Source organism: Neltuma alba, unplaced genomic scaffold (assembly GCF_004799145.2).
Source record: "Neltuma alba isolate B1F8T4 unplaced genomic scaffold, ASM479914v2 tig00002374_pilon, whole genome shotgun sequence".
Taxonomy (NCBI): domain Eukaryota; kingdom Viridiplantae; phylum Streptophyta; class Magnoliopsida; order Fabales; family Fabaceae; genus Neltuma; species Neltuma alba.
The window spans coordinates 860777-877712 of NW_021632837.1; the positions used below are offsets into that span (position 1 = coordinate 860777).

Genomic DNA, 16936 nt, shown 5'->3' on the forward strand with positions numbered 1-16936 from the left:
TTTTGCTCTTAAATTTTTAAGAACTGTATTTTTTTAAATAGAAATTTTACCCTTATATTTTTAAAAACAATGCATTTTTTAACTTTTTCCGAGCTCTTGAAGTGATGATTAAGTTGGACCTTCAAATTTAAGCTTATGATGCATACTTTAAAATATTTTTCAGTAACACTTATATCCTAAAATGAATTTTGGTGTAGTTTTGCTTTCAAGGAATTTTTGGAGTTAATTTATCTCATCGCTTTATTTTCATAGTTTTTTCATGCACTAGTATTAATTTTTTTTTAAGCATATGCTATCTTGCACTTAAAAATCTCTCTCCAATGAATAATAAGATTCTCACGGGTGTGGCGGAATAATAAGAAATACTTTAATTATAAATGAATACTACTTCAATCCTTAATACTCCTCCGGTCCTTATTATAAGACACAATTTGACTTTTTATTTGGTCCTAATTATAAGACCCAATCCATTTTCTCTCTTATATTATGTATTTTTTCCAAGATAATCCTTCTAATAATGATAGTTTTAGCCAATATACTTAATTAGCAAGGATATTTTAGGAATAACAACACTTATTTATTATAAATAACCAACTTAACTTACTTCCTTAATCTCCTCAAATAAGTCAATTGGGTCTTATAATTAGTATATATATAAGAGCTATGTTGGCTCTCAATTTGATCTTAAATATAAGAAACTAATCTATTTTGTCTTTCATATTTATTTATTTATTTAAAATAGCTATTGTAGTAGTTGTATATATTAAATATTTCATCAAATGATAGTTCTAGCAAGAATATTTTAAGAGAGACAATACTTATTTACTATCTCTGGTCATTAATGTAAGAGCCAATTGACTAATTTGAGTAAATTAATGAAATTAATTAAGTTATTTATTTGTAATGAATATGTATTATATTTTTTAAAAATATCTTTGCTAATCAAGTATACTGGCTAGAATTATAATTATTATAAGAACTATATTGAAAAAAATTGATAAATACGAGACACAAAGTGAATTAGGGTCCTATATTTAGAATCAAAATAAAATTTAAACAAGCTCTTATATTAAATACCGAAATAGTATTATAAATAATTAACTTAACTAATTTTTTTAATCTATTTAAATTAATCAACTAATTTTCATATAAAAAAAGGGGAGGTAGTATTAAATAAATAAAAAACGTGGTATCATTCTTGGGCTGATGAGGCGGCCCATACATCAGAGGGAGCCTAGGCCGTTGGGTAGCGGTGGATAGGCGGAGCGAAGCAAGTACTAGCAACCGCAAGCAACAGCCACAAAAGTGCTTCTTCTCCTCTTCTAGGGGGGACTACTTAGGGTTATCTATTCATCCGTCGCGTAAATTGAAGGGTTCGTTTCCTTCGCTTCGACCATGGAGACTTCTCTCAGATATGGGGCCGATTCCAAAACCTTAAGAATCCACGCCAAGCAAGCTTTCCCCATTGACTCCAATACCCACTTGCAGGTTTCGCTTTCGTCTCCTCTCTACTTCTTTCCCGTTTGCACGCGTTCTCGAATATAGAGGATGGAATTTTTTTTTTTTAAAAAAAAAACACTTTTTAGTTCCTTGTAATAGGACTGCTCCCAAGTGTATGGAATTCTCTGCCTTACCCTGTTGCTTGCATTCTTTTTTATGTCAGGTGCATGGAGGGCTGGATACTAAATTCGGACGTCCATGTTATTTTAGTGCCTGGATAAAACATATTTACCCTGATGTATGCCTGAATTTTTTTGGGTTATATGTTTACACTAGTATATATTACTCCTCATTTTCCCCCTTCGTCATTCTTTCCCGCTTTTTGTGGATGCTTTGTTCTTCCCACTGATACTTTTGGCAATCAATTGTAGTTATCAGCAACCCTTGGTGTAGGATTGCTGTACGATAAATATGACAAGTTATGGTACAGCGTGCGTGGAAAGAAAACATTCCCTGTGACAGGTGATGGATTCCTGAGCTTTAATATTAAGGGACGATCTGATGTTGGTAAAGAGTTTAAAGAGGTATGTGGTCTCATCTGAGCCAAAATGCTTCAATGTAATTTTAAGTTGACTTGCGGAGCAAAGGTTCCTTGATTTGTTTGCAGAGGAAGTCCAAAGGAGCAGCTGAGTTTTCGTGGAGCATATTCAATTTTCAGAAGGATCAAGATGTTAGACTCAGAGTTGGCTACGAGGTCCTTGAACAGGTATAAGCCTAGCCTTGTTGAGCCACCAAATTATGCTGAAGCCAACTGTTCTGCTGGATTATGCAAATCTTTATCTGTTTTCGGGTGGAGATATTAATTAACGGAATTGGTGGGAGTTCTTTTAAAAGTGAAGTTTTAATGAATTAGTCGGCCTCCATCATGATAGTAGAGTCTCGGTACGGGATAAGAGGCCGATTCACTTTCGATCTCACTTTATCATGATATCACGCTGTCGGTTTCTATGAGCTGGAGTCGGTGGAGCTTTGTGATGACAGTTATGAAAGTTTTTAGATACTAAATAAATATGCCGATTTGTTGGAGAAGTAAGGTTGCTGAAGGACTGTTAAGTCGCATCGCAACTATTTGCATTTTGATTGTCTAGTCCCTTTGTCCAACTATTCTGATACTGATTTTTCTGTTCAGAACTTTTTTGTTTTGCAGTTATTTCTTCGTGTTTCCTTCCTCTTGATGTTTCACATTGTCTGTCTTCAAAAATATTGTACCAGGTTCCCTATATGCAGATCAGGGAGAACAATTGGGTTATTAACGTCGACTATAAAGGTAGATGGAACGTGAGATTTGATTTGTGAGAAGGCCGGAGAGCATTTTGGTGCAAATAGGTGACTGTTGAAACCATGGCCAAAAAAAGAAAACAGAGGTGACTGTTGGAAACTGGTATTCTTTTCTCTTTTTTTTTTCTTTCCCCTTTAACCTTCTAAATTCGATGGCGGCTAGACAAAAAAAGGGGTCCGCCCCCACCACCATCGTCAGTGCCGCTGTCGGAGCAAGGTGGTTGGTGCTGGTGGTTAGACTATTACTGGAGCTTTGATGCCTGGAACTAGACAAGTATTTTAAGGTGGCTAAGAGAAGATTTAGACTCATAATTCCTTGATTCACCATAACGTTGGTTACTATTGAACTATGTGATTTAGCTATATAGAGCAAAATTCCCAGCCATATCATAAACACTTGTCGACACCCTACAGTGAAGTTGTCAAAATATTAGGAATAGGAGTATTCAAATAACACTTTGGATTTTTTTTTTTTTTAATTTGAATCACAACTTCTCAGTATTTGAACTATGACTTTTCAAAATTCTAAAAACAAGTTGTTAATATTAAAAGGTCACCAATCACTTGAAGAATCTTGTCAAAATTAGAGCAATTTCTCAATCTTTAAAGAACAATTGGTCACACTCTCTCTCTCTCTCTCTCTTCTTTTTTTAAAAAAAGTTGAACAGATGAGAATTTCTTCTTCTTTTCCTCCAGTCCATTTCTTTTGAACTAAACGAATCATAAAAAGCTAATAAAAATTAAATATCGATTAAATGTTAATTTGATTATTTCACAAAAAAAGTAAGAGCATCTGTAGGGTGTGAAGCAGAATTGTATTAATGAGTGGATAATTTATTTTATTTTCATACTAATTATTTTAGAATTTATTATCCGGTGCGTATTAAAGTATGTGATCCGCACATAAGATTTAAACATGTTATGGTTTAGAATATTAGTACATGAAGTTATAAATATCACTTATTCTGTTGTAGGTTTTATTGTTATTGCCCAAATTAAAAATATAAATAATGCTCTATTTTATTGTAGAATATTCCACCTAATGCAAATGAGAACTTTGGATAACAAGTCATTCTATTTTATAATTTGTTGCCTCGTGTTTATTAGAAATTTTTTATTCTAGAATTTGTAATCTCATGTATATTATTCAGTGTACCAAGAGTTATTTAATGATTTAAAATTAATTTAGAAAGTACATGAGAAAAAAATATATTTTAAAATGGTGTCATAAAATGTACTTCTCTGGTCTTATCTATAAGGTTGAGAGATAGAAGATTTTTTTTTGTTCTGTAAGTTGTTTTATTAAATTTTTATCATGAATGTATTAAATTGTTTTTCATTTATTATAATGTAGATAGTTATTTTTTTTTAAAAGATGTATATATTAAATAGGGATAAAGTTGAAAAGTTGTTATATTTTAATGAAAAGTTAATATATTTTAAGGTTTTTTTTTGGATTGTGTGAAACATGTTAGAAGTGCTTTATAGATAGAATCAAAAGAGTAGATAACAAAGCCATTCTATTTTATAACTTTTTTTTTTGCCTACTATTTTATAGGGAAAATCCCAGAAAAAGCCCTTGAAATATATGAAATTTCAGATCAAGTTCTGGAATTGTGTAAATGATAGAAAGGGTCAATGATCTAATCTGTCATTTGTAAAATCAAGAAAAATTGACAACTTTGTCTTGGCTAAACAAAAATGAGTAGTTATTCTCTAAACAAATATAGGTAAAGCTTACACTGTTCTAGTGATTACATGATTAGTTGTAGTTGATAACAAGGTATCTGACTACGAAAAAGTGAGTAGTTATTTTCTACACGAATCTAAGTAACGCTTATATTATTTTATTGATTACATGATTAGTTGTAGTTAACAACAAGGCACTTGACTACGAAAAAGTGAGTAGTTATTCTTTACACGAATCTAGGTAACGTCGAAACCCTTATAGTAATTCCTTAAATCATTATAGTGAATGAATACAAATGAGGACAAAGTTGTCAATTTCTCTTGATTTTACAAATGATAGATTGAGTTATTAATCATTTCTGTCATTTACACAATTTCAGAACCCAATCTGAAATTTCTTATATTCCAAGGGTTTTTTTGTGGAATTTTTCCTATTTTATAACTTTTTTTTAACCATTTATAACTTGTCACCCCATGGATATTTGAAGCTTAAACATGTAATTAAAAAAACTCAAACAACATACTTTATCTTAAAATTTATTCTGTTCGTACGATTTCTTTAATAAAAAAATGAAAAGCATGAAATGTGAAAAAAAAATTGATAAAAAGGGGCTTAAAATTACTAAATTTTAAATTAACAACACTTTAATAGGTTTTGACAATATTATACTTATAAGCAATATATTTTTATAAAAAAATTTTACTTGAGATTTAGTGATTTCTAAGTTTTTTTTAAAGGATTCTATTTTTTTTTAATAAATAAAAGTTCAAGTGAGTGAGGTCTGTTTATCAGAGTCAGGATATGCAGATTCAAAGAATATTTAGAGACGTATTTACAGATTGTCTACTAACAATATTCTCGTATCAAAGATGGGATTTAAATTTACTATTTTATGAGTTATGTGCTGATTATTTACTAGCTAAACCAACCTTCTTAGTTTTTGAAGGATTCTTTCATGTATAAAATTCGTACAAAAGTAATGAAAACGTTAAGCCCGGCGAGAGAAAGGTGACAATTGTGAGTTGAGAAAATTTGTGATGTATAAAGCGCAAGAGATGGGATGGGTAGCACGAAAAACGTGTTTAAACAAGATTTAGAGTGTGTTTGGCATCACGGTCATTCCACCCAAATCAACTTCTCTAACGGAAAACGATGAAAAAAGCAATTTTTTGTTTAAATGTCATGTTTGGAATGATGATGTTGGTAGATGGGCTTATATCTAAAAAAAGCTTTTTTCCAAAAACTAAAATTCATTGCTTCTAACTTCTCCGCAACAAGTTTGGATAGGTGGGTCTATGAGTGAGGGATGAGAGAGAATACTTTGTGCATGATGTGTGTTTTTTTTTCCCAACCTAGCCACTTGAGGTGGGTTTTAATACTATCTTCAGTTTTTAATATAAGATCTTATTTGATTTTTATTTTGATCTTAAATATAAGACTATAATCCATTTTGTTTCTCATGATTTATATATATAATTTCTTTATAACAATAAATTAAATTTCCTTATTTTTAATAATTTTATTTTCATTACTTCATTTAAAATGATTACATTATATATATAACTTCTTTCTAATAATAAATTAAATTTATTTACTTTTAATAATTTTTATTTTCCTTACTCCTTAAAAAATAGTCACATTATATATATCTAATATTAGATATGTACTATTTAATAAAATTTATGTCCTTTTAAGTCATTTTACATCCAAACTTACTTTTATATTTATCATCCAAACAAGTTTCAGCTTCTCAAACTGACTTTTTTTCAAAATCCAATCCAAACATAAATCACATTATCCTATCCTAAACACACCCTTGATTAGTGGCTGTTTAGTACCTGTTTGGTAAGGTATTTCGGCGGGCAAAAAAGTAACTTATGGGTATCACAAGTTAATTGGTAGATTTGAAAGCTGTTTGTAATAATTTTTGATTACTCTGACTTACAGGTTAAAAACTGTGCCCGTTTAGAGTAACGATAGAAAAAATAGTTTATTTTTAACTTAGCTTTTGAAAAAGTTAGATTGCGTAATTAAATTTATGTTTCGATTGGCTTTTAAAAAAGTTAGATTAGGTAAAAGTAAAAGTTGTTTGGATTATGAATGAATAAGCAAGTTTAGTTTATAAAATTACTAAAATAAATATGACTTTTATTAAATAATAAAAAATACAAAATTATCAATTTACATAATATAATATTTTTAAATTATTTTAATAGAAAAAAGTTAATTTTAAATTTAATAAATAAAATATATTTAAATTAAAATTTATAGTAACGTGATAACAATGTTGAGTGCACTGACAAGTTGCTTTGGCTGGAAAAAGAAGATTAGCTCTTCTCTCCTCTCGTTCGGCCGACCAAAGTCGCCTTAAAAGCATGATTTTGTATAAGTAGAAAGATCTAACTTCTTAAAAATTGTAACTTTTAGTTATAAGTAAGATGGTTGAGAGCTAAATCAAACATCCATTGAAAAGCCAATCGTACTTATCACTTCAAAGCATGCATAATAAGTGTTAAAACGCTCACGCAAACAGAACTACTGTTTTCTTAAATATGATTGTAATTTGTAAAAGCACATAAAATTTATTTATTACTTACTCTATGTAAAAACAGATTTTTAGAATTAAAAGATATTTTTGCTCTTATGTTTATATTGTTTTTACTCTTCTCTCTTTACATACTTTATGCTTTCTAATCAGTTTTTAGTTATTTATTTTTAATATTTTTTTAAACTAAAATAATTTGTAACAGTTTTTATAATATTTTTAATTTTATTTTTAATTTTATATTAACATAAATTATACAGAGTGTATCATCTAATTAATTATATAATATTATCTGGTTTAAAAATTTTTGCATCACTATGATTTCTAATTTAAATATATTTTATTTATTAAATATAAATTTTGTTTATTATAATAATTTACAATTATTATATTTTGTAAATTTATATTTTTAATTATTTTTTATTATTTAATAAAAGTCATACCTATTTTTATTATTTGATATACTAAACTTAATTATTTAATTATAATTCAAATAATTTTTTTAGTTTACAAATTAACTTTTATAAAACTCAATCAAAATATAAATCACATCAATTAGTCTAATTTTTACCCAATTATTCTATTCTAAAAATTAAATTAAAAACAAATTATTATCCAAAATCGCACATGCTACATGACTTCCCCCTGGAGAAGCGAGCCACACTCCTCCACCGACTCAGCGCCCTATTACTGGTCCCTCCACTACGATTTCCGCCACCTCCTCGCCGCTCTCCTATGCGCTCTTATCTGCGTTTTAGGCCTCATCGCCGTCAGATTCTGTCGGTTAGCGGGTGCGACAAGTGTGGTGGATTCCAGGACAATTCCAGCTCGCTGGCTGAACCGCAGGTCAGAGTGGATGGTATCAAATAGGTTTCTCCCATAGCCTTCTGGGAATTTCTGCAGGAAGAAGGAGTTGATGGTTTGCGTGTACATTTTTAGAAATTTATAACTACAGTAGTTTAATTTGACTAGAATTAGGGTGGGAAACCGGGTGTGATGTTGGTGTAATATTTCATTAGCAAGTAGATCTTTCGACTGAATTCAGGATCTTCATCTTCAATTCGTTAGATACTGTGATTGACTAGTTAGTCGGTTCTTGTGTCACTACCCCAGTTCATCTTTGGAAGCAATGGAAGAAGCAGAGGGTTATTGCGGTGAGATTACAATAATGGGAATGACCGAGACTTTGATCCCCTCCAGAGCGGACCCGACGCCGGGATAAGAAGCATTGAAAGCGAAAATCCCCAATCCGCTCATCATGGAAATCCCATAACCATTTTCCCCTTATCCAAGGGTTAATCAAGAAATTTGGGCAGACGCAGGTTGAAGATGAAGCAGGTTTTAATGACAAAGAATTGCGCGGTGGTCATCTGTGTGTCTCCAGCAAACCATGAGGCAACCGAGGTCTATTAACTTATTCCTTCCTTTGGGGGCCACGGCCACATAACACTAGCTATAAGTGCTTTCCTTCCCCCCCCCCCCCCGGGGGGGCCAATCTAACAGGACCGTCGTTCGCACGCCGTACCTGGCGAATCTCTGAGCACGGCATGATTTGGAGAATGAGATAAGATATCCCCTCTCTCTCTCTCAAAAAAAAAAAAAAAAACTAATTTCTATTAACACTTAACACTTTGTATCCTAAATTAGTTAATTTTCCAGAATACTTAGTGTTAATGAAAAAATATTTTACGATACTGAATATATTAAAATTAATTAATTCAAACATTGGGTGCTATTGAAAGTTACTTATTCACTAAAAAATAATTAATCTACAATATTGAGTGTTACTATAAAAATATTTCAAGATAGTAAATATCCTAAAACTTAATTAATTTAAAATGCTGAGTGTTACTAAAAAAATATTTTAAAGTACTAGATACAAATTAATCTAAATAAATAAAAAATAAAATTAAAAAAAAAAGGAAGGATTCATCTCATCTCATCCCCCAAACAACATCATTTGGGGGATGAGCATGCTATGCTCGGAAATTTGTTAAGGCATGCGAATTCACGTCATTACTGCCGCATACAAGCACTCACTAAATCTTGTTTTGACAAAAAAGAAAAGAAAAGAAAAAGCACTCACTAAATTTTGACCAAATAAGTGAAAGTACTCAGACCAAATTATACACCATGTGCCACATCAGGATCTTTTGGCGTGCGCATGGAACTCAAATGCCGTATTTAAGTTATTTGATGAAGTGTTGTTACTAGTGTGTTCTATATTTTTGGAAAACTACAAGCATTTCGGGGAAGGCCCCATAGCATGACGGGCACCGACACATTAAAGCTGGTAATAGAGGCCAGCAGTGTGCATACGAGTCAACTCACCACTGTACAAGCTGAAATAGCCTATACCCTGACAGGCTGCAAATCCGCTTGATTTTTTTTTTAAAGAAAAAACTATTATTATTGGTATGAGTTGGATTTAGTTTAAAATCTCAAAATTAGATTTGGAGTTTTAAACTTAAATAGTGATTTGTAATAAAATAACATAAAAATTAATTTATAATTTAAGAAGATATTTTAGAAAAACTAATATTTTTTTTATAAATAATCAATTTAACTAGTTTTCTTATTCAAATTAATTAAGTAAATCTTTTACGTGTATGTGTGTATATATAAGTATCACATGTTTATAAAGGTGTGTATAGTTAGGGGTGTTCACGGGACAGGACAGGGACATGCTCGTCGTAACATCTTAAATTCTACTCTGATGATTTAAATATTAAAAAAAAGGGGTTCAAATTGTTATTTTTTCCGTTTTACCTAGAGTCTTTAACTTCAGTTTACCCCAAATGTTTTCTTCTTACCTTCTCGTCTTCTTTTTCTTCCTCTCTCTCTCTCTGCGTTCATTCCGCTCACAGCGTCGCTCATCTCTCTCCCTTCTTTCTTCATCGTTTCAGATAGTTTTGGTAAATAAAACTATTTCTAATTACAAAACTTCCTTCATGAAAGTTGTCCTACTCAGTCAGATCTATCTAATGATAATAATTTTGTGTTACTTAGAAAAACTTTTTCATATAGAGTTCAGAGCAAGTATTTAGTTTTGACGAGTGTTGACCACAGCATTATAGATCTGTTATAGTAGATCATTTTTACCGGTTTAGATTTGTCTATTTGTTGATTTTAGTATTTAAAAATTAATTTTTAATTAAAAAAATATGTTATTTATGAGATATATCATATTTATACGGATTAAAATTAAGTTAAATAATTTATTTGGGTTGTTTGACATATTATTAAAATTTTAATCGGTTTAGTTTTATTTATTGGGTGACTGGAGGTTTTAAAATAATTATTATAGTTAAAGTTTCTTATTTATGAAAAAAAATATATGCCATTAAAATTTTGATTAGATTATTTATATATATAAATATTTGAGATACTATTGAATTTTTGATGGTCCGGTTTTGAGATTTAAATTTTAAATAAGATTTTTAGAATTTAGAATATACTAATTTCATATTTAGAAATTTTAGAAAATTCTTTTTATTAAAGTAAATAAGTTGGAGGATGTAAATAAATAACTTGGCTTGTTAGAAAATTATCAATTAGTTCTAAAGTACTTAATTTTGGGTTATAAGAGTTGTGAGAATTTAGAATGAAAATTAAATTAAATTAGGAATTTAACTAATATATAAGCTTAATTAATTAATTAATTTATATTAATATGTGGTTATATTAATTGTGTAGATTAATTATTGGTTGAGCAAAGGATTGACCTCGTGGTAATCCTTCTATTACTTTGGCGAAAGGTAACCACTTTCCACTTGTTATATGTGATAATATGTAGTTTGTGAGTATTTTTCTATTTTTGAATAATATTTGTTATTTGGAATTCGAATAGATATATTATATCTGTTGAGCTATGAAAATTGTCTTGTAGGATTTTTTGAATTGTGATTGAGAAGTTTGGAAAAGATATATGATTTATATCTTATGGATTATACTGAGAAAAGATTGAGACATTTTTCGTTATATTGTGAATGATTTGGTTGTTATTTGGATTTTGGATTGAGTTCGATCCTATCACGTGGTAAGGCCACCATTTGTACACATTGGTTGGTTTCTTCCTTCGTCTCCCTTAGTGAGGGATAAGCCTTTGTGGCTTCTTATTCGTCCCCAAAGTGAGGGATAGGCCCATATGTTTGATTGATCCCCCATAGTGAAGGATAGACTTATGTGGCTTGCGTGTTGACTCCCAGAGGGTTTGGATGATTGAAATTATATTTCTATGGATATATCTATATTTCTCGAGAATTAATAATTGTCCCACTTGACACCTCACGAGCCCATGTTAGTATGTATGATGAGTTGGAAAGTTGGTTACTGATGCGTTTGTCTCACCCCCGTGGTTTAACATTTTCAGGTAATAGCTCTAAGGCTGTTCTGTCAGGGAAGATAGCAGAGGCTTAGCTACCAAGTTTTTCTTGTATAGCCTCCCCTCTTCTGTCTTATGTGTTATTTTATTATATATTGCCACATAGGGCTCATCTATTTTATTGTTGTGAACTAATACATTTGATTATTGCTAATTGATGAGAAAGCTGTTAGAAAGTCAGAGGCCTCTGAGATGTTACACGTGACATTTGTTTGAAAGTATAAGTTTTTGTTTGGGCTAAGGGTGGAATGATATTTCTGGACTTTGAAAGTCTAAGGCCCAAGTTAAATATCGATGTGCTCGTGATATAAGTTTATTTCTTTTAACTATGATAATGATTTTAAAATTTTAAAGTTTCTTCTTTTCTATCATGGTTAATTTTTCGAATAAATTGAAATTTTGATCTAAATGGGTTTTAAAAGAATAGTCATCACACTCGTCCCAGTCCCATCCTGGTCCCCTCGCTTCCTTTTTTTAAAAAAAAAATTCTATAATTTTTATATGAATTTTTTTAATGTTATAATGCTTATTTTTTATTGGGTTGCTAAAGATAAAAACATTATAAGAAAATATTATGTAGAAAGCTCAATGATATAGTATAAAAAAGGTGTAAAAACAATATTGTAAAAAAAAAAATTCCGCAAAAGAAACACTATATGAGGACTTTATGAATTATTTTATTGAGGAGGAAGATTTTGTTGAAATAATACTACAACCTAAGAGTTAAAAATCATTATAAAAGAACATTTATTATTAATAAGTAAATTGAATAATTATTAATAAATAATTTTTAAAAGAAAAAAAATTTCGGGATGGGACAACCTTGTCCTGTGTCCCGTCCCGTCTCGAAATTTTTTTGTCCCGTCCCGTCTCGAACTACTGGTACCGGAACGGGACAAATTGAACACCCCTATGTATAGTAACGATAAATAGCTGAAAGATAAAAGATAGACGATGCTGCTCTTTATGGTTTATATAACTACATACATATATAAAGTGTTTAATTACATATGCAATGATATGAACGAGATAATGTCCACGTGGAATTTGAGGGTCAAAATCCTTCAACTATATTATACTCCCTCCGTTCCTTAAAAAATATAATTTTTTTTCCAAAAATGAGAGAGTGTAGTAAATTATTAAAAGAAAGAGAAGTGGAAGGAGAGAGAGTGTGAGTTGGAGACAATAAATATGGGTAAAATAGGAAATCAATACAAAAAAGTAGAGACAACTTTTAAGTGTCTCTTATATATAGGAACATGCCATAAGCATCAAATGTCTCTTATAATAAGGAACGGAGGGAGTATAATATAATAGAAATTAATGAAAACCAACAAGTTGTTGGTTGATGTGGTAGCAGCCTCGTTTTTGTAAGGAGGAGAACACAAGTTTAAATCCAGAAAGCGCACTTGTTGGGAGGCTATTCTTTAACCGCTCTAGGCTCTAAAGGGATTAATTTCAAGTCCAGTGTGACCTAAGGATACCCTTGTTTCACCTAGAAATTTAATGAAAATGTAAAAAAAAAGAAGAAAAAAGCAGGCTAGCCCGCAATAGAACGGGTTAAAATGACACAGATTGGAGTAGCTTACACCTTGGTTGGCTAGCAAAATCCCGCCTACTGGCTCCACGCCTGACCACTACACTGATTGAATTTCGACTTTCGAGCACCAAAAACATTGTGCTTTCATATGCCAATCCTGTGCACCATAAGTTGATAGCCCACTTCCTCCTTATCATTTTTCATTTATTATTCTACATTTATTATTTTAATCTTAAGCGCACCACCCAGGTATCCTTGAATTTTTGATTGATCCCAACGGCAAGCTTCCAACAACTCTCAACTTCTTTCTCCAGTCCTAATAAAAGATGTTGGTCCATTACAGGCGTTCAATATTACAATTTCAATCACTAGATCCAGCTGCTATGATAAAATAACGTCACCATAAGAAGATTGCATTTTTTTTAATATTAAGAGTGGAATAGGTATTATTTTTTTTTGAAAGAAGCGTACTATGACATCTAAAAATTTGTATGGAAACTTATATTTAGGGATTAAAAAAATTTGAAAATTAGAAGCAATACTAAGAGAGGAATGGAGCATAACAATGAAAATGATATTGAGATAAATATGTATAACAATGTATTGGCAATTAGATAAAATTACGAGGAGTACTTGTGAAAGGCGTAATACTTATCCGATTTTATTTATAAAAACTAAGGAAAAAAATAAATTTTATTAACTCCATCAGGAAATAATGTATTACAGTTAAAGGTAGCATTTCGCCCTAATGTATTACAGTTAAAGGTAGCATTTCGCCCTCTGAGCTTTAAGTTTCAAGTTTCAATTAATCCTTTACAAAGTGTATTTCCAGTTTCTTAAGGTTGGTAATGATTTTAGCAAGTGCCCCATTACTCTAAATCTAAGCTTGCAATTCGTATATTACACACAATATACGTATCATTGTATTTTTTTATTGTGGGTAAAACTTTATTGGTTCAACTTTACGTTTCAAATTCTATCTTTGTAATTAAATTTAATCACGTCAAATTTTGCCTTCAATTATACGAAATCAGTTTTGGTGCTTGTTTACTACGGTGAAATCTATACCATCCAAATATATTTTTTAAAAAATTAATTTTTTGGTTCTTCAACTTTTGATTTATAACACAGTTTTTTAATTATAATTTTGACTTATTTATAATTTAGTCTTTTATCCTTTTATTTTTTTTGATATTTCTATTCTTGTAGTCTCCAGCTCATTTTGAGTCCTCTTATGTGGCAAGAATAAGTTTTAAAATAGCCTCCTATTCAGCTCCACGTTGAAGAAGATATGGAAAAATGAAAGTTGCAGAGGCCCAGAAAAAGAGGCGACCAACCCCAGGCGACGGATCTGAGTTGTTGAGGTTGGATGCAAATGCATACGAGATTGGAGGTGAGTAATAGGGAATGAATGAAACCCGAGGGGGAAAAAAAAAGGGCTGTGGGAAGATTCAAGCGGGCATTGTTTTACAGTTGAATGCGGGCATGACTCCCTTCTCTCATTTGCTTTTTGATTATATATCCAACCAATAAAAACAACAGCCTCCTTCCTTCAAAACGCGCGTTCTCCAGGCTGTGTGTGAAGGAATCAAACCCCCTTTTGTGCTGGTCCGCATGCTCTTCCCCTTTGCCCCTTCTTTTCCTTCACCCCCTTCCTTGCTACCTCAACACACCTCCTTTTTCAACTTTCCCATTTTTCAGCTTCCACTCTCCCTTCTAAAGATTATTCCCTTTTTTTTTTTTTTTTTACAACATTCCAATCAGATTGGCCTTGTTCACTTCTTTTTGCCTTCCTTTCCTCCGTCTTTCTCTGTCCTTCCTCTTCTTTGCATGCATGGAACTGAGTTGGAGGCTATTTTAGGAGTCATTCTTGCCACATGGAATGACTCAGAATGAGCAGGAGACCACAGTAATAGAAATATAAAAAATTGAAAAAAAATGATGACCTAAGTTATAGACAAGTTAAAAGTTCAGGAATTAAGTTATAGTTAAAGGATTGAGTTATACTTGAGTGATAAAGCTCAATTTTTATATATTTTATCTCATATTAATCTAGGAATTAAATGTTATTTTGGACTTAAATAGATTTTTTATACATTATTGAATTAATTGATCGATTTTAGGATTTTGTTATAAAAATTGAGATTTTAGATTTAAAATATGAATATTTTGTGATTTCTTATTTCTAACTTAAAATTAATATTTCCTATTCCTTTAGAAACAATTCTCATATTTTTAGAAAGACTGATTTTTGAAAAGTTTTCCAATTTCTTTCCTTATCTTAGGTTGCATGTCTAATATTTAATTTTGATATGGATTATATCATATTTGAATATAATCTATATTTATAAATACACTTAAATTCTTTTAGGATAAAAAAGAGCAGACTAGAAAATCTAATAATGTAATATTATTTTTTGGAATTCAAATATAATCCAATAACTAATGCTAAGTGGCTCAATTAAATGTTAAGGAGTTTATGTTGTGGATCTTAAAAAAAATTCTTTTTCTCTAATTAAATTTACCCCAGCCGTAACCTCATGAATGCGACTCACCAACTCACCAGCTCACCAACGTCACGTTCTTTGATTTCCTTTCGACAGCAACCACTCTCACCATGTTCCATCATCATCCATCTTCGATTAATTCCCTTCTTTTTACTGAACGGGCATGGGCGCAACAGCACCATCTATCCTCATCATTCACGCCACACATAATTCACTCATATGATTTCCACTATCCACCATGATCGTGCTATACAAGGAGCTTGGGAAGAAGTTTTTCATCATGGCAGCTTAAGTTTTTTGGGAGACAACTTGAAAGGAGCATAGAGGAGTCTAGAGCTATAGGCTAACACTTGAAGACCACAAATAAATAATATTCTATTTATCTTTTTAATTCAAGAACTTGAGATTATTTAGTTTTAAATAATTTTGAGTTGTATTTTCATGAGACAATTTAGTTTTAGACGGTTATTTTTTTATTCTTAGGTTGGATTGATATCTGGATTATATTTGTATTGAGATACTTGTTAGAATTTATGCTTATGAATTTTTACATTGTCAATTGAATTTATAATTGAGTTTTCATTATTAATTTAATTGTCAATGTGGTTTGAATTGCAAACTTGGGTTCTTTTGCCTCTTGATTATTTAATTGATTTGGTAAATTATCTAATTGTTTAATTGGATAATTCTAAGCATAATTTCAACAATTAATTTGAATTATTTGTCATTGGTTTTAATGAGTTTAATTAACCAACCTTATATAGTTATGAGTTTTCTAATGGTTTAGGGTTTTTGAATTTAGAGTTTTCTTTGTTTCAAGTAGGTAATTAAACTTATTAATTTTAGTCTCTTGTCACTTATCTTTGGTCTAATTAATTGATTTGGGTTATGAAATTTAACTCCTTATGAATTCTAAGTTCCCTTCACTACACATGAAAAAAAACATCTTTTTTTTTTAATTTTCTTTGTTAATTTTCTTTACTTATTATTTTAACTTTCTTTCAAAAAAAAATCTCCCCAAAAATTGCATTTACATTCGTTTATTTCATATAAATTTTAGGGCATTTGCATGTTGCATTTAGATTTAGTATTTTGCCTTTTAGTTTAGATCCGTTTTATTGCATTTTTAATCACCTAAATTCTTACATAAAGAAACCCATAATTTGTTCCTTAGAAGTAAGACCTAGGTGATCCTAAACTACAAATTATTTGGGACCCAGTTTAATTGAATGCTTTAATGACAAAAATATCATCAATGAGTTAAAAATTGAAGGACCAAAAAATTAATTTTCCTTTAAAATGGTTTAAATTTAAAATTTTTAACAAATGATTTTTTAGATAATTTTTTTAAAAAAATTAAAAGTTAAGAAATTATTAGCTCATGTGCTTAATATCCAGTTGACTAATTTAAAATATTAAGAAAGTTACTAAATTACTTTAAAATATTTATATTTATTATTATTTTTAAATTATTATAAATTGATGTATAATA

The 16936-nt window shown here is 30.4% G+C and overlaps 1 protein-coding gene across 1 annotated transcript; it reads left to right on the plus strand.

Annotated features, from left to right (window-relative positions):
- Positions 1 to 1307: 1307 nt before the first annotated feature.
- LOC114723278 (outer envelope pore protein 21, chloroplastic) lies at positions 1308 to 3279 on the plus strand. Its single transcript, XM_028909463.1, has 5 exons — positions 1308 to 1488; positions 1664 to 1738; positions 1872 to 2024; positions 2108 to 2206; positions 2713 to 3279. Exons 1-5 carry the CDS (start codon positions 1396 to 1398, stop codon positions 2794 to 2796), a joined length of 504 nt encoding a protein of 167 aa, XP_028765296.1. The 5' UTR covers positions 1308 to 1395; the 3' UTR covers positions 2797 to 3279.
- Positions 3280 to 16936: the final 13657 nt, after the last annotated feature.